The following is a 16,228-nucleotide window of genomic DNA, read 5'->3' on the forward strand; positions in this document are numbered from 1 at the left end:
ATTTTATACTTTACTTTTGATTTTAAGACAAAGATAGTGTATAAAAAGTTGGTGTATTCAGAATTTATGTCAGGCGGCTTAAGATAGATTCAGTTTTGGAGTAAGTAATGGAGTTGGCTCGGCTTGTTTTATGGAGTCTCGGCTAAAATTTTGGGGTGAGATTTGGGTGTAGTGCTTACACGTTGATAGAATTACACTTATTTATTTTTAGACATGTGTCACTGTTTCAACAACTCTAATACACTGAATGTAATGAACCTAAGAGGCTCTTTAATTGCAAAAATTTCATCACTTAATTTCCATCACTCAACACTCATCACTCATCACTTAATTTTTCACACCCGTTTGGCACACTCACTTTCCATCACTCAATATTTTTCACATTATTTGTGGGTCTCATACATGTCACTCAGTGCAACAGCTTTTTTTTTTTCTTTTCTTTTAGTACCCAAACTCATCGAACCCAGTAAAAAAAAAAAATTAACTGAACCTAGAAAAACCCAACCAAAAAAAGAACCTAGTGAAAAAACCAAAAAAAAAAAAAAGAAAGAAAGAAAGAAAGAACTGAACCCAGAAAAACCCAGCCAAAAAAAGAAGCCAGTGAAAGAAGAAAAAAAAAGAAAAGAGAAAGAACTGAACCCAATGAAGAACATAAAGAAGTCACTAGTGTGAAAGGAAAAAGAAAAAAAAGAACATGAAGAACGCACGCACCGAACCCAGTGAAGAAAAAAAAAAAAAAAGATGGTCAAAAGTTGCGGCTATGACTGACAGTGGGTCCCTCCATGTAGTTTTATTTACGGAAATGCCATTGAGTTATGAGTTATGGAAACTGAAAATAGCTAAAATGTCTTTTCAGTTTCCATAACTCATAACTCAAAAATCAAATAATTGAGTGATGGAAACAGAGTTATGGAAATAGAGTTATCATGCGCCAAACGGATATTGAGCTATGGATCCCACCATTTTTGAGTTATGAGTTATGGAAACTGAGAATTGAGTTACGGAAACAGGCCATTCAAATAGCCTCTAAATCTCACCCAAATTCTTGCACTTTGTTTTTTTAAGCGCTCATTTTGGGGTGCACTTTATAAGCTCTTTTATTTTTTTATTATTATTTGTAAGTTTCACATGAAAATTTTTTTTGATATAATTTTTTTTTCTTATTATTTGTAAGTTTCACGTAAGTCACCTACTTATTTTTTTTAACTTTTACCAATATATCATTGCATTCTAAGAGCATTCACAATAATGCTCTTAAATTGCTAAAATGCTATTTTTACCTACCCACACCACACAAAAATGCTACAATGATAGTTCTATACTTAAAAATCTTTGCAAATGAAGTAAACGGCCATTTATAGCCATCTATTGTAGCTCAAAAGTTATAAAATAAAATGTTATTTTATTCCATGACTTGATTTTTCTATTAAAATAATGGGTAAACTATATAAACGGTCCCTATCCTTTACACCATATCTCAATTTTGTTCATAACATTTTAATTGTGTCAATTTGATCTCTAATCTTTCAATGATGTGTTAATTTAATCTTTGTCATCATCCTTTGGATGGAAAAATCTAGCATGTCAAATGAAAAAATAAAAAAAATGATTTACTAGCACATTAACTACCAATTGTGTAGCCATGTCATATTTGTTTTTATAAAAAAACAAAAAAAAAAAACAAAAAACAAAAAAAAAATTCTCACATGAGTTAAAGTTTGGGAAAAAGTAAATCCCTAACTTTCTCTCTTTCGCCAGATTAATCTACTATGCTAGCTAACTTCCATCTTCTTAATCTACTTCCTTAAACTAGCGCCATATTGGGTCCTTAAAATTGAACAATATAAGTACCACAACCTTAACCATAAAAGTATGCACGTATAACCTTAATCATAAAATATGTTGTTGGTTCTTATCCAGTTGGGTTCTTATATTAATCTTGCCAATTTGTTAGTAATAGTGTTTAGAAGTGTAGATTGGGTTAGCCATAGATTGGTCCATGTTTTTATGGTTTTGAACATTGGGTTTGTTTAGGTTTTGAACCTTAAATTTGTTTAAGTTGCGTTTGTGACGAGAGAGAGAAAGTTAGGAAGCATGAGAGTGATGGAGAGTAATCTATCGAAAGAGAAGGTTATTACAGATTTTGTTTTTTCCCAAACTTAAACTCACATGAGAACTTTGTTTTTGTGTTTGTGTTTTGTTTTTGTTTTTTTGTTTTTTGTTTTTTGTTTTTTGTTTTTTGTTTTTAAATATGACAAGGCTTGACAATTGGCAATTGATATGGCAAGTAAATCAATTTTTTTTTTAATTTTTAATTTTTTTTCTGTTTGACAGGTCATATTTCTTCATCTAAGGAATAACAGCAGTGACCAAATTGACACGATACTGAAAGGTTGAGGACCAAATTGATATAATTGAAAGTTTAGAGACAAATTGACATATAATATAAAGAATAGGGACTATTTATGTAGTTTACCCTAAAATAATCTATTTTCTTTCTTCTTTCTTCTTTCCCATATCATTGCTCTCGCTTTTTTTTTTCTTTCTTCTTCACCTATTCACTTCTCTCTCTCTCTCTCTCTCTCTCTCTCTCTCTCTCTCTCTCTCTCTCTCTCTCTCTCTCTCGTATTTTATTTCATTCTCTTTGCACCCTCTCTCCCCAGCCACTCCACTAAAACAATGAAACACTGAACCGAGCCCCTCTTTATTTATTCCTCCTCTCACCACCACTTCTCTGTCGTAGATCACCAAGGCCATCATGGCATTGAATCCATCTCTCTTCTCTCTTGGTTGTGACGATCGAAATTGCGATCAAAATTTTGGTATGTGATGGTTGTGATTGGGTTCTTGTTTTTGTGTGTGTTCATATGGATTTGGTGGCTGTGGGTTTGGTGGCAGTAGTGATGGTGGTAGTTGATTTTGGTTGTGGTGGTGGGTTATGGTTGTAAGATGGTGGGTTGTTGTGGCTAGTGGTGGCAGTGGTTGGTCATGGCTGGTGCTGATTGGTTGTGGTTTATATATATATATATATATATATATATATATCTGTGGTGGGTTGTGGACCTTGTGATTGGTACAATGGTGGACGTGGAGGTGAAGGTGGAGGTGGCTATGGCTGTAGCTAGAAGCAATATGTTTTTATGGTAGTTATTTTTTTAATGAGTTTTTTTATATTATTTTAAATAGAGTGGTAAAAAAAAAACTTTTTATTTTTTATTTTTATACAAGATAGAATTCTACTTTAGTCTAATTTAAATGTATATGTGTGTGAAACTCCCTCTTGGAGACTTAAACCCCAGCCTTTACCCTTCACATCTCATAAGTATTTATACTTATAAAGTGATCATCGCACTAAGGGTGTGGGGTGGTAAAAGAAAAAAAAAAAACCTTTGATATTGGGTGTATGGTAAAGTGGGGTGATAAAATAAATAAAGTCATTTTTTAAGGTGTTAAAAGCTAAATTTGTTAGTATCATTAACGTGGATGCTCTAATAAAGCATTATTACCTACAATTATATCAATATACTGACGTAATCCAGTCATTAATTTGTCATAGCTGGGTTATAAATACTTAAGAGGTTAAACATTGTTCATCAAAAAAAAAAAAAAAAAAGATGCTACGTCTACAACATTTTTACAACAAATCACAGATGGTTAGTTGTTATTGGTTCAAATTTGAAACTAACACTAAGATTACTTTTTTGCCCCAACAATAACAACCAGTAACAATATGTTTTTATGGTAGTTATTTTTTTAATGAGTTTTTTATATTATTTTAAATAGAGTGGTAAAAAAAAAACTTTTTATTTTTTATTTTTATACAAGATAGAATTCTACTTTAGTCTAATTTAAATGTATATGTGTGTGAAGCTCCCTCTTGGAGACTTAAACCCCGGCCTTTACCCTCCACATCTCATAAGTATTTATACTTATAAAGTGATCATCGCACTAAGGGTGTGGGGTGGTAAAAGAAAAAAAAAAAAAAAAAACCTTTGATATTGGGTGTATGGTAAAGTGGGGTGATAAAATAAATAAAGTCATTTTTTAAGGTGTTAAAAGCTAAATTTGTTAGTATCATTAACGTGGATGCTCTAATAAAGCATTATTACCTACAATTATATCAATATACTGACGTAATCCAGTCATTAATTTGTCATAGCTAGGTTATAAATACTTAAGAGGTTAAACATTGTTCATCAAAAAAAAAAAAGATGCTACGTCTACAACATTTTTACAACAAATCACAGATGGTTAGTTGTTATTGGTTCAAATTTGAAACTAACACTAAGATTACTTTTTTGCCCCAACAATAACAACCAGTAACAACCTACCACTTAAGATTTGTTGTAAGAATGTTGTAGATATATCATTTCTAAAAAAAAAAAAAAAAGAGGTTAAACATTAAATTGGGCCGAGTATTACACTGCCCAGGAACTCAACCTCTGCATCCTATTCTTCTCCATCAGTTACCTTTGTTCCTTTGTGTCATGTCCATGGCAGCTCCACCTAAAGCATCAAAACTTACATTGTTGGATGGATTAGACCACCCAAAAAAAAAAAAAAAAACTAACTTCAAGGGTTGACTATGTCGAAAACAAGAACCCCACATGGAATTACAAGTTCATATTTGCAATCAATAAAGATTTGGTGTTAGAGAGGCCTAACTCTACATTAGTACTTGAAATCTACAGCAAGCGGCGTTACAGGAGGAATAAGGTCATTGGTATTCCAAAGGCATGCCTTAAGAGATCCTTAACCTGGATGGTTTGTTCAATTGAGCTATACCTGGTTTTCTTGGTTCAAGCTTGGCTATTGATTATAGAAAGTTAATGGATAGCAAGTAGAGCGTTATGCATGCACTGATGCACATATAAGAACAAGCTCGTTCTTTTTATGTTCTAGAATTGTATTAGTGCTAGCTGAATGCAGTAATTTTGCACTTCTTTTTTATCCTTTTTTTTTTTTTTTTTTTTTTAATTAATAAGCTTTTGTATCTATTGATACTAGTGTTAAATAATATGTGAAGGGTGTGAAGGGTTTACTTTTAGGCCTTTGTTGTGTATATAAGGGTGTCCACGAGTTTGTCTAGGTAGGGTTTGTGCTAGCTGATCCTATTGGTTGGTAGACCAAAGGACCTACTATCGACTGAGACCATTATCCAATCGAATCGAGCCAACCACAATCTTGTTGGAGATCGTGTGATTTCCAATCGATCTAGGTAAAGATCTCAATCTCCCAAGAGATCACAAGATTTCTGCTAAATCCAAATTGAATCCCAGTCGATAATGTGATTTTGGGTTTGATTCTTGGCAAAAATGGAGGATTCCAACAAGATTTCAAGATATATGGGCGGAGGGTCGGTCATGTTAGTTTATATCGTGTTTCAGAGGGGAGCCTCACCACTCAACCTACCCCTTATGGGTTTTAGAGGAGGACACCCATCGTCGACTATCATAGGCATTGGATCTCTTGCCAATCGACTTAGGTCCGATCAATTAGGGCATTTGGGTTAGGTCCTTCTCGCTCTATTTAAAATTTAAAAAAAAAAAATCATTTTCCCTTTATATCATGTATAGCTAAATGATAAGTTTGTATCATTTAAAATTTTGTAGTTAGAACATTAAACATAAAATGATGTAGTTATCCTAAAATTTTGGAAGTTATGTGTGCTAAAAACTTGGATTTTTTTTTTTTTTTTTTAATTGGACTTAGTTTTTAAAGGTTGAGAGATTGTGATAGAGGAAGATGATAGATAATTTTGACTATTTTTTTTGTGTTAACAGTGATAAAATCAATTTTAATTCTTTGTTTGTCTTTTCAGAAAAGCGGACTTAACTAAAAGATAAGACTATTTATTTTTTTTTTGGTAGTGAAAGATAAGACTATTTTAAAATCTTAATTCAACTGACTTTTTGCTAACTTTGGTGGTTTGATTCTATATTATTATTATACTTCTGCAAATACTAAGTTTAATAAAACTATGCAGCATGGTTTGCATTTATACAGCCTAACAGTCTGGTTTTGTCATTTATTTGATGATTTTTAGTTGCTTATTTTGCTTTTTATTTTTATTTTTTCATAAAATTATGACACTAAACCTCCCAAAAAAAAGAAAAAAAGAAAAGAATATCATAGAATGCACAAAGGGCATGTAATGAAGATAATCTAAAATCAAGAATTTTGAAAATTGACTTATCTATCCCTATTAATTAAAGTTTGTTAGATGTGTGTGAGGGCAGTTTGGGAAACTTAAAAAGTCAAGCCCATACAAGGAGTCCTGTTATTAAAGTTTGTTAAGTATTTAACTGTAATATGTGCGAGGGCAATTTAAGACTATTAAAAAGTCAAGCCCACCACCGGGCCTACTGGCCCAAGTGGTATCTAGTCATCTAAGTGACTTCAAGCTCAGGGGTTCTAGCCCCTACATAAACATTTACCCAACAAAAAAAAAAAAAAAAAGTCAAGCCCAAGCAGGAGAATTCTATGGCGTTTGATTATGTAAATTAGTAAATATGGCTTATCTAATGTGTGTGTGGGCAATTTGGAACACTTAAAAAAGTCAAGCCCAAACGAGAGAATTCTATGAATTCTGTTTTGTAATTTTTGTTTTTTATGACTAAACTAAAACGTTAATCGATTTTTTTGTGTAAGTGGAAATTAAACGTTAAATTTTTTATTTAACTATTAGAGATTTTACCGGTTGAATTAATTGAACCCTTTATTAATGATGGATAGATTACAAGAATCATATTTATTTTTTCTAAACAAATAATTGCAACAAAAGTATAAAAAAGTGGTCTCTAACCAAAAATACGATAAGACAAAAAAGTTTTTTTTTAGTATAAAAGAAATATATATCAATTCTCTTTTTAAAAAAAGTAGTAAGCTGTATTATAGGGACTTTGGAACGAGCCACTAGCCGACTAAATAAAAACAAGCCATTATGGAAGTAGCTATTTAATAATACTATCTACCTTAATTATACTTATAAATCCTCTAATTCCGCCGCTCAGCTGATAAAGACAGTGCTTATGAAATACTATTGTCCTCGTAAGTTGTACATCTTCCATTCCATGAAAACCGTTGGATGGTCTTCAAAAGTGATTGGAGCGCATATCAAGGTCCATCGAACGGTGCCAAAAGCATTCAGGACGTGGATTGATTTGAACAAGGTAGTCTATTCTATAAAGTGCCCAATCGGAAGTGTATATGGAACCCCAAAAGATAAAAAAATATGCCACTTTATCTCACTCTGGCTTTCTTGGAAGTCCCCTTGTGACTCTTCATGGCCTGATGGCCATGAATTGGCTGCAGACGAGAAAGGAGAAAATCTAGAGATAAAACTTTCGAAAAAGTTAACGATGCCCAAAGTTATTGGCTAAGGAAGTATTTTTAGAATTATTTTTAATGCAAAAAAGTAATTGTTTTTCTTAACAATTTTTTATATTTTTTAATATTAAAACTGTCTAAAAATATTTCATCAACAAATATTTTAAGAATACTTGTTAATAGGGTCTAATATAATTAATTGTGAATAGTATAGAAAAAGTGGTGATAACCAATCATAATTTATCATACCAGAGTTAAAGCAAAAATTATGGCATAAATAGTGTGGGTTTGGAACATGCCAATATCACAAGTTTGGTTAACTTGTTTTGCTCTCCAAGTTGTCAACAATCAAAGGAAAAAGTAATTTCAGTTTCGATTGATTGTAGAAAAGACCTATTGAAGAAAATAACTAGAAAATCCTGACCTTGAAATCGTTTGACCATAAGAGTTGGTGAATTGTTAGCCCTGGATCATTGATTGATAGTTTACAGGGACCCAAAATAAAGCTTTATCATGTCCATTCTTAAATTTGGACTAACACAAGTACGCCAAGACTTTTGTTGGCAATAATCAGTAACACTACAAAGATTATGAATGGCAGAATTTGGGTTGAGTATGGTAGTTGTTAATTGTTATGACTATAATATATACTCATGTTTATAGTCAAGAGACTCAAGACAAGACACGTGAATGATTGTTCATTTGAACAGACATTCATGTGCAAGGGCTGAACATTTGGAAGTTTTCCAACTCATGACGTGTGATCGATCTGGCAGAATTTGTAATGGATGGATCCAGCGCTAATACAATGAGAGCCTTGGAGGTTGGAATAACCTTGGAACCCTTTCTTTCGCATCTGAGAGTGTAAAAGACGGGAATGGAGTATATGGATATTTTGGCTCTGGACAGGGGCGGAGCCAGGAATACATGCTTGGGGGGGCCGGGTTGTAACAGAGATATACCAAATATAATTTTTAAGTCTATTGGATACAAAATTATCAACTTTTATATATTATTATATACTTGAACATGTTGGGAATTCGACCGAAATTTCAAACCTGTGAGAAACAAAAAAAATAGAAAAAACAAAACGCCAAAAGTAAAACAATCACACGCACAAGACAGTATTTACGTGGTTCGGCAATTTGCCTACGTCCACAGAGTTGCAGGGATTTCACTATTATCAAAGAAAATTACAATGTGCGGCTACAGTGTTTTTCTTTCTCAAAAACAACAACAAGACAAAACCCCAATCACCAAAAAAAACAGCTTTTATATCCTGCGCACAGGATTCACAATGGGTTACAAAACGGGCCAAAAAATTTTTGTCGGCCCAAGCCTCCGCTCCATGGACTAAGCCTCAGTAAATCTTCCATTATTCGGGTCAGGTCGGGTCATCAACCGAATCAAATCATGCCTGACGACGATTTTTCATGGAATAAAATTCATCCATTATCATCTCTATAGTGAAATTCCCTGCAATTTCCTTCTCTATATAAATTATCATATTATCTGCCAAAAACTCATCCTCCATTCTATTGCGAAGTCTTGTTTTTAACAACTTCATAGCTGAGAAAGCTCGTTCTGTAGTTGCTGTAGAAACTGGAAGGGTCAACACAAGACGAATAAGTCTATCAATCAAAAAATATATTTGAGACTTTCCTGAAATTTTTAATCCCCTACATAGCTCGGAAATTGTACTCATATTCTGAAAATCTGGATGTTTTATCACATCAAGCTCATAATGTCGCAATTGAGACTCCAAAAGTTCTTGTTCATGTTCAGTGAAATCTTGAGGATAATATTTCTTAACCAAATTGCATATATCAACAATCTTGAATAATCTAAAAGCATCCTTGGGATTTAAAGCTGAACTAAGAATGACAAGTTCCGTTGTTAGCTCACAAAATCTACTTTTCAATTCTTGCAATTGAAAGTCTATTGCAACTGTAAATATGCCAATTCTAAAATGATGTTCCATTGTTAAATTGTCATCTTGACGACGATATCTACCTCGACCTTTAGTGTAACGAGCATTCATATCAGGAATATCAATTTCATGTTGCTCACAAAATGATATAACACTAGCAAGTAAAGGCTCCCATCCATCATCTCTCAACTTTTGAATAAGTGATTTTGTAGTTGAAACTAAATGCATGGCATTTAAAAGGTCTTGAGATTGTTGTTGCAAAGCTTGACAAAGAACATTAGTAATTCCCATTATCTCTTTCATCAAATGCAAGATTAAAATAAATTCAAATGATGTTAATACCTGATAAGCTCCATCGGCATCACCGCGTTGTTTATAATTAGCTCCTTCCTCAGAAATAGTGTTGATAACTTTGCAAGTAGCATCAAACATTTTAATCAAACTACAAATAGATTGAAAATGAGATCCCCACCTAGTATCTCCAGCTCGTTGCAAAGTACCAATCTGATTTGCACCTCTTCCAGTCTCAATTTCATTAGAAGCAATCATATTCTCAACTTGTTCTGCTTGAGCATGTTGCAATTCATCACTACGCTTACTAGAACCAACAACAATATTGATAATATTGACCAAATGATCAAAGAATTGATGAACATCTTTTACTTCTCTAGATGCTGTAACTAGAGCTAATTGCAACCTATGAGCCATACAATGTACATAATAAGCATATGGACAATCTTTAAGAAAAAGAGCTTGTAATCCATTCCATTCACCACGCATGTTACTAGCCCCATCATATCCTTGACCTCGAATATTTTCAATGTGGAGGTTATAACGAGAAAGGACAGCACATATCTCATTCTTTAAAGTCAATGCAGTAGTGTCTCTAACATGCACAACATAAAAAAAACGCTCTTTAATAAAACCTTCTTTATCAACAAATCTCAAAATGATGGCCATTTGCTCTCTCTTCGACTCATCCCGAGCTTCATCAACAAGAATGCAGAATTTTGCATCTCCAATTTCTTCACGAATAGCATTTCGCACATTATTAGCAAGAATATGCAAAATCTCCTTTTGAATTGTGGGTGATGTATATTTGGCATTTCCAGGAGCATTTTCCAAGACAACACTAGCTACTTTGTCATTAAAAGTTGATGTCAATTTTATCAATTCAATAAAATTGCCTCTATTTTTTGAATCAAGGCTTTCATCATGACCTCTAAAAGCACAAGCTTGGAATGCTAGCCATCGAGCACACTCTATTGAGGTTTTGAGCCGCAACCGATTATTCTCTAATTCTTTTGACGTTTGTTTCTCAATTAGCTTGTCAATATGTTGTGAATAATTCTGTAAATCCTCGCAACATTTCACAGCATTTTTATGTGGAGAGTTTGGTTCTTTCCCTTCATGACGAATTAAAGGACAATTCATTCCATCTTTCACCTTTTTCCAATTATTAAAACCTGTTGAAATGAACACATCTGATCCGGGACGACCTATTGGTTTCTTACTAAAAAGGTAGCAAGGAAAACAATATAATGCATCCGTTGTAGGTGAGTATTCCAACCAATCCTTATGTGAAACAAACCATGAAGGTTGAAATCGACGACGATGAGTATCATCATTGTATGGAAAGACTATATTTTCAGGTTGGTATGGACCTTCTATGAGATAAGCTCGTCGAATTTCATCTTGTTTGTTGATAGGAAATTCACATATTTGTTTACGTGTTCCTGGATCACGATCTATCTCTTCAGATTGAAGTTTTGGACATTTGGAGGTGTGTTCATCAGGCATCGAAGTATTAACATTTGTTTCTACAGCCACAGGTGTCCTAATTTCTGAATTGCTAACATCTTTTTTCTTAAAGAATGCATCAATTGTTTTTCGTTTGCTCATAATTCTTTTAACTTTAAGAATATGACTCAATTAACCTGAAAAGAATTTTAAAAAATAAAATTTTAATTAGAAATTTTTGCTTAGTTATATGAATATTATTCATACTCAAGGAAAAAACAAAATTTTTACTATAATTTAAACAGTCAACCCATTTTTAATACAACTTTAATTAATAATAACCCCTCAAATAATTTAATTAATTTATCTTTTATAATGTATTGGTTAATTTAATTATATAACTTTAATTATTGTTGTTTAGCATAACAATAAACTATATTATTTTAATTTATTTGTCATTAATTATAATGCTTTAATCCTAGTTGGTAATTATGCAATATAGTTTTAATTTATTTGTCATTAATTTTAGCATAACATATCCTTTGTTACAATTCCTAAAATATAACAATAAATAATTAAACAATTCTTAAAAATTTGCCATAAATAATAGCTAATAATTTAATTACTAACTTTTGAATAAATATTAATTATTATTTAATAATATTGGTTTACACTAAAAACTAACACATTGACCATTGACCATTGACCAACAATGAGGAATAACCGGATAAGATAAAGACAAACAGGAAAAAAAAAAAAAAAAATCAACCAATGAATGATTGAGAATGTGAGATGATATTAAAGCTAAAAGAATAAAAGGGCTAGGCAGAACTGAACAGGATTCATAAACTCTAAAGCATTCGGTGAGATAGAGAGAGACTGAGAGAGAGAGAGAGAGAGAGAGTCAGAGAGAAAAACCTTGAGGGAGGGCCGGACTGCTGGAGCCGGAGCCGGAGCCGGAGCGGAGGAAGCAACTAGTCAACGGCAGATCTCCGACGGCGATGAGTGATGACCGATCTACCGTCTGGCGTCGACGATCTACAAAGATTTCGTTCCATTTTTCATTTTAGTGACAGTGAGAGAGAAAAAGAGAGAAAAAGAGAGAAATACCCTTGAGGGAGGGCCGGAGGGAGCACCGGAGCAGAGGCCGATCTCCGATCTGCGATGAGGGACGAGCGACGACGGCGGCGACGAGCGAGCTGCGGCGTCGCGGCGACGTGACCGTGGGTTTGCTGGGGTTTGGTTTTTATTTGTGTATTTGGGAATTTTTTTTTTTTTTAGATAAAAACCTCTGTCTCTGTCTCTCTGTGTTCGTTGTGTTTCTCTCTGTTTTGGTTTGCTGTTGAGTGTTGAGTTTGGTTTGCTGTTGAGCTTGATTTGCTCTGTATAGGCAGTATCGGGCATTGTGGTATCTGCCACCGATTTGATTTCTCTGCCAGCGACGTGATGGTTGAATTTTCTGTAATATTTTTTTTTTTTTTTCACGGTTGAGACGTGATGGTTGGATTTTCTGTAATATTTTTTTTTTTTTTCACGGTTGAGAATGCGTGGGCTTGCCGTGAGCGAGCTACTGGGCTTGCCGTGAGCGAGCTACTGGGCTCACCGTGGGCTTAGCTTGCCGTGGGCTTCTCTGTGAATTTTTTTTTTTCAGATTTTAGTTCAATTTTTTTGGGTTTTTTTTTTTTTTTTTTTTGCTTGAAAGTAGAACAGATAATTTTTTTTTTTTTTTTTTATTTAATCTGAGGATGTTACTAATTTTTGATTGAGGCCTGGGAGAATGGGTGAGAAATTGGGAGGGGGGGCCGGCTGCCTAAGGTTGGGGGGGCCTAATTATTTTTTCTTCATAGGCTAATGGGAAAATTTTTTTTTTTGCAGGGGCCTCGGCCCCCCCAAGCCACTATGTGGCTCCGCCCCTGGCTCTGGATAGAACTATAAAAGTTCACGTTTAAACCCCTACTAGAGTAGTGCAACTTGCTACAATTCTTAACCAATTATACTTAATCAAGTGATTGATTAACCCAATTCAAATTGAAAGTTGCAAGGATAAACAATAGCACAGCGAAAAACAACAATAAACAAATCATAACACACACGCACGTATGGACAGAACATGATTATGAAAAGAAACTCTCAAGGGACAAAAACGCTCTAAGCCTAACCAATAAACTCTCTGGTGTAGTTTGTTGCTAGAGCCTCCAACTCCTACTAGCAACAAACTACACTAGTCGTTTCTCTTCACAGTCTCCAATGCAAGTCAAGTATGTTGACCACCAGTTGTTTAAAGGCCTCTTGAGAATTTCAATAAAAGTCTTTGTAATTTTCCAACAATCCAAATCACTCATAGTTACGAGAAGGTATTTGATATCAAATGATATCATGTGAGTAGTATCAAAATTTAAAAAGTATGAGATATGTCAATAAAAAATAACTAATTTACTAACAAATAAAAGACGTGTGTTAGTGTATAGTTTTTTTTTACACATATATCTTTCGTTTATTGGATTTTGATACAAATGATGTAGTATCATTTGATATAAAATATTTTTTCCATGGTTACACACAATTTTCTGGTAAAGTTCTCTCGAGGGTCAATGGGAGAGGGTGAAGGTATAGGAGAATACAAGAAAGTCTCTTCCAAGGTGCCTCATGCCTTCATTCTATACAAGAAATATCAACGTTACAGATAAGTGGGGGAGGATTGGGGGTAAATAGGTAATTTTCATCAGCCCCTTCTCTTTTTTCACAATCTATGTCCATTTTTAAGGGATTGAATTTTGGTGGACATGGGGAGAAAATTGTTGAACCCCACCAGTTTCTATTCACCATGTTTTCACCCTAACCAACCAAATTGTTAGTGTTCCTCTACCCCACAACAAATACTAAAAAATTATAATTAAAATTTAGGTGAAAATAATATCTAAAAAAAAAAAAACTTAAACCTACCACAACCTAGACCATCGTGAACCACCACAGGCAAAATTCTACTCTTCACTACCAAGCCACAATCAAATTCCCAAACCACCATTCTCAATCCCCAACTCACCCTAACCAAATACCATATTCACCATCTTTCACTATTAAACAACCGTTGCTATGAGTAAGACCCATTGGCCACTGTACTCAACACATGCTCAAACCTTCAATATCTCAAATAACTTACTACTCACCTTGATAAATTAGTCACCTAAATCCCCACTCAACTAGCACAATATGTTTCAACTAGACTGCCGTTAACTTCCTCGAGGTAACTACCTCACTCCTTTTGTAACCACTTCAAAGACGAGCTGGATTACTAACACTTGTCATCAATTTGAGCATAACCACATGCTCTTGTGAGTTGGAAACTTTAAAATGGTCTCAAGAATGGTGGCAATGGGTTTGTTCATTTGTTGGATTGTGTGTTTTGTTGGGTGAGTTGGTTTTCAACTCTATTGCTCACTTCACTTGTTAGGAAAATGGGCTCATCATGTAAATTGTTCTGGTTCTACATCGCTCTTATGTTTCTAATTATCTTCCATTTAGCCACACACACACACAAAAAAAAAAAAAAAAAAAAAAAAAAAAAAAAAAAAAAAAAAAAACAAAAACAAAAACCCATGTGGTACTCTGTTATAAACTTATAATGGCAATGTTGCAGAAGGATTGACTTAGTATGTTTATTTTTTTATATATTTATTTTAGAGGATAAAAAAAAAAATACTTTTCAAATTTTATGGATTAAATTAAAACCTTATTAAAAATTTTAGGGACTAAAAATATTTTTTCATCTCATAATTTTCTTTATCTTTTTTACTCAGTAAGAATTGCGAAAACTTAAGAGGGTTTAGGTGGCTAAGGGTTACGATGGTATTTTGTGCAATTGATATATGTATACTCTCATGGTGTGCATGTCTCATAGAAAAGTAGAGTCTACATCGTTGGGTTAAAATGAATTGACCCATTGCAAATTAATTAATTACCTAAGTTAACTAATTAGTCAAATTACATGCAATAGCGTGGTAGCACAAACAAATTACCAAATAACTAAATATAGTAGAAATTAAATTTGACACAGGTGAATTGTTTACGAATAGGGAAAACTATCGAGGCAAAACCCCACCGGGTGAATTTAAGGTTACCACTCCTGAGAATCCACTATTATCAATCATAAGCGGTTACAAGTATAAAGAATCTTCCCAAACCCTTTGGTCTATCCCGAAATACCAACTTACAGTTAAACCCTTATCTCAATATCCAATTGGACTTGTATTGTAGCAGCAATCTTTCTGTTTAATGCACGCCTCCCAGTACGTGACTAATCAATGATGCATGGATCCTAGTACGTGACTAACTCCAGCAACTTGAAGAGGTTGTTGGCTGCAAAATTCTTTAGTTCATCAATAATGACAATCAGGAAGCTTCTTAGTCACAAAACAGTTGGCATAAAGACGCAGTAACTTCTTTAGAGAGAATAATGAACTAGGGCATTTTTTGCATACGATCACTTAAAAGATTTGTGACGGTCTTTTAAAATAATCCTTATATATGCTTAGGGTTATGAGAAAAGAAATCCTATACAAATATTTCAGTATGACCCAAAAATCAGATCTGGAAATTCTGATTTCGTAGATCTCGACAGATTCAACTTTTGTCGAGTTTTGTTCTTAAATCTTGATAGATATTGTTTCTGTCGAGATATCTGTTGAGTTTTAAATGAATAGCTCTTCTTCATTTGTTTCTTGGTAAGATCTTCATGACTTTAACACTTGACTTGAACAACATGTTTCTTGAAGTCTTAAATCCAACCTAGATCTACCAAATTATAAGTAAAGTGTTATAGTGGGCCTTTTTTACAATGTTAGGCTGAGCTGCCTCCTACGGTACTAGGCCCAAGTGTTCTGAGTAAGGGAGTTGAGACCAGTCCAACTGCAACTCACTTTGATCTGGCTTGTGCACAAACTATGACCCTCTTGCCAGACTTTGATCACATACCCATGGCAAACAGAGCTGCTATGGGTAAGATATGGCAGACAGATATAATAAAGATAGAACAAGGAATACTAGACATAATAAATAAAAGGGAGCGATAAGAAGTACCCCTCGTACACAAAAAAAATAACAAAAATAAATGGGGAAATAATAATAATGGGCTTCTTGGATCAAGGAAGGGAAAATCAGTCTGCCACGCCAAGTAACACTACGGAGCTGAAACCGAGAAGGGAGACAACTTCCTCAATGCGATTAATCTCT

At 33.8% G+C, this 16,228-nt stretch overlaps 1 protein-coding gene across 1 annotated transcript; it reads right to left on the reverse strand.

The window, feature by feature from the left end:
* Positions 1 to 8,405: 8,405 nt before the first annotated feature.
* Positions 8,406 to 11,210, reverse strand: LOC126693935 (uncharacterized). The gene has a single exon (XM_050389989.1). It carries the CDS (start codon positions 11,159 to 11,161, stop codon positions 8,741 to 8,743), a length of 2,421 nt encoding a protein of 806 aa, XP_050245946.1. The 5' UTR covers positions 11,162 to 11,210; the 3' UTR covers positions 8,406 to 8,740.
* Positions 11,211 to 16,228: the final 5,018 nt, after the last annotated feature.

This window comes from Quercus robur, chromosome 8 (assembly GCF_932294415.1).
Source record: "Quercus robur chromosome 8, dhQueRobu3.1, whole genome shotgun sequence".
NCBI lineage: Eukaryota > Viridiplantae > Streptophyta > Magnoliopsida > Fagales > Fagaceae > Quercus > Quercus robur.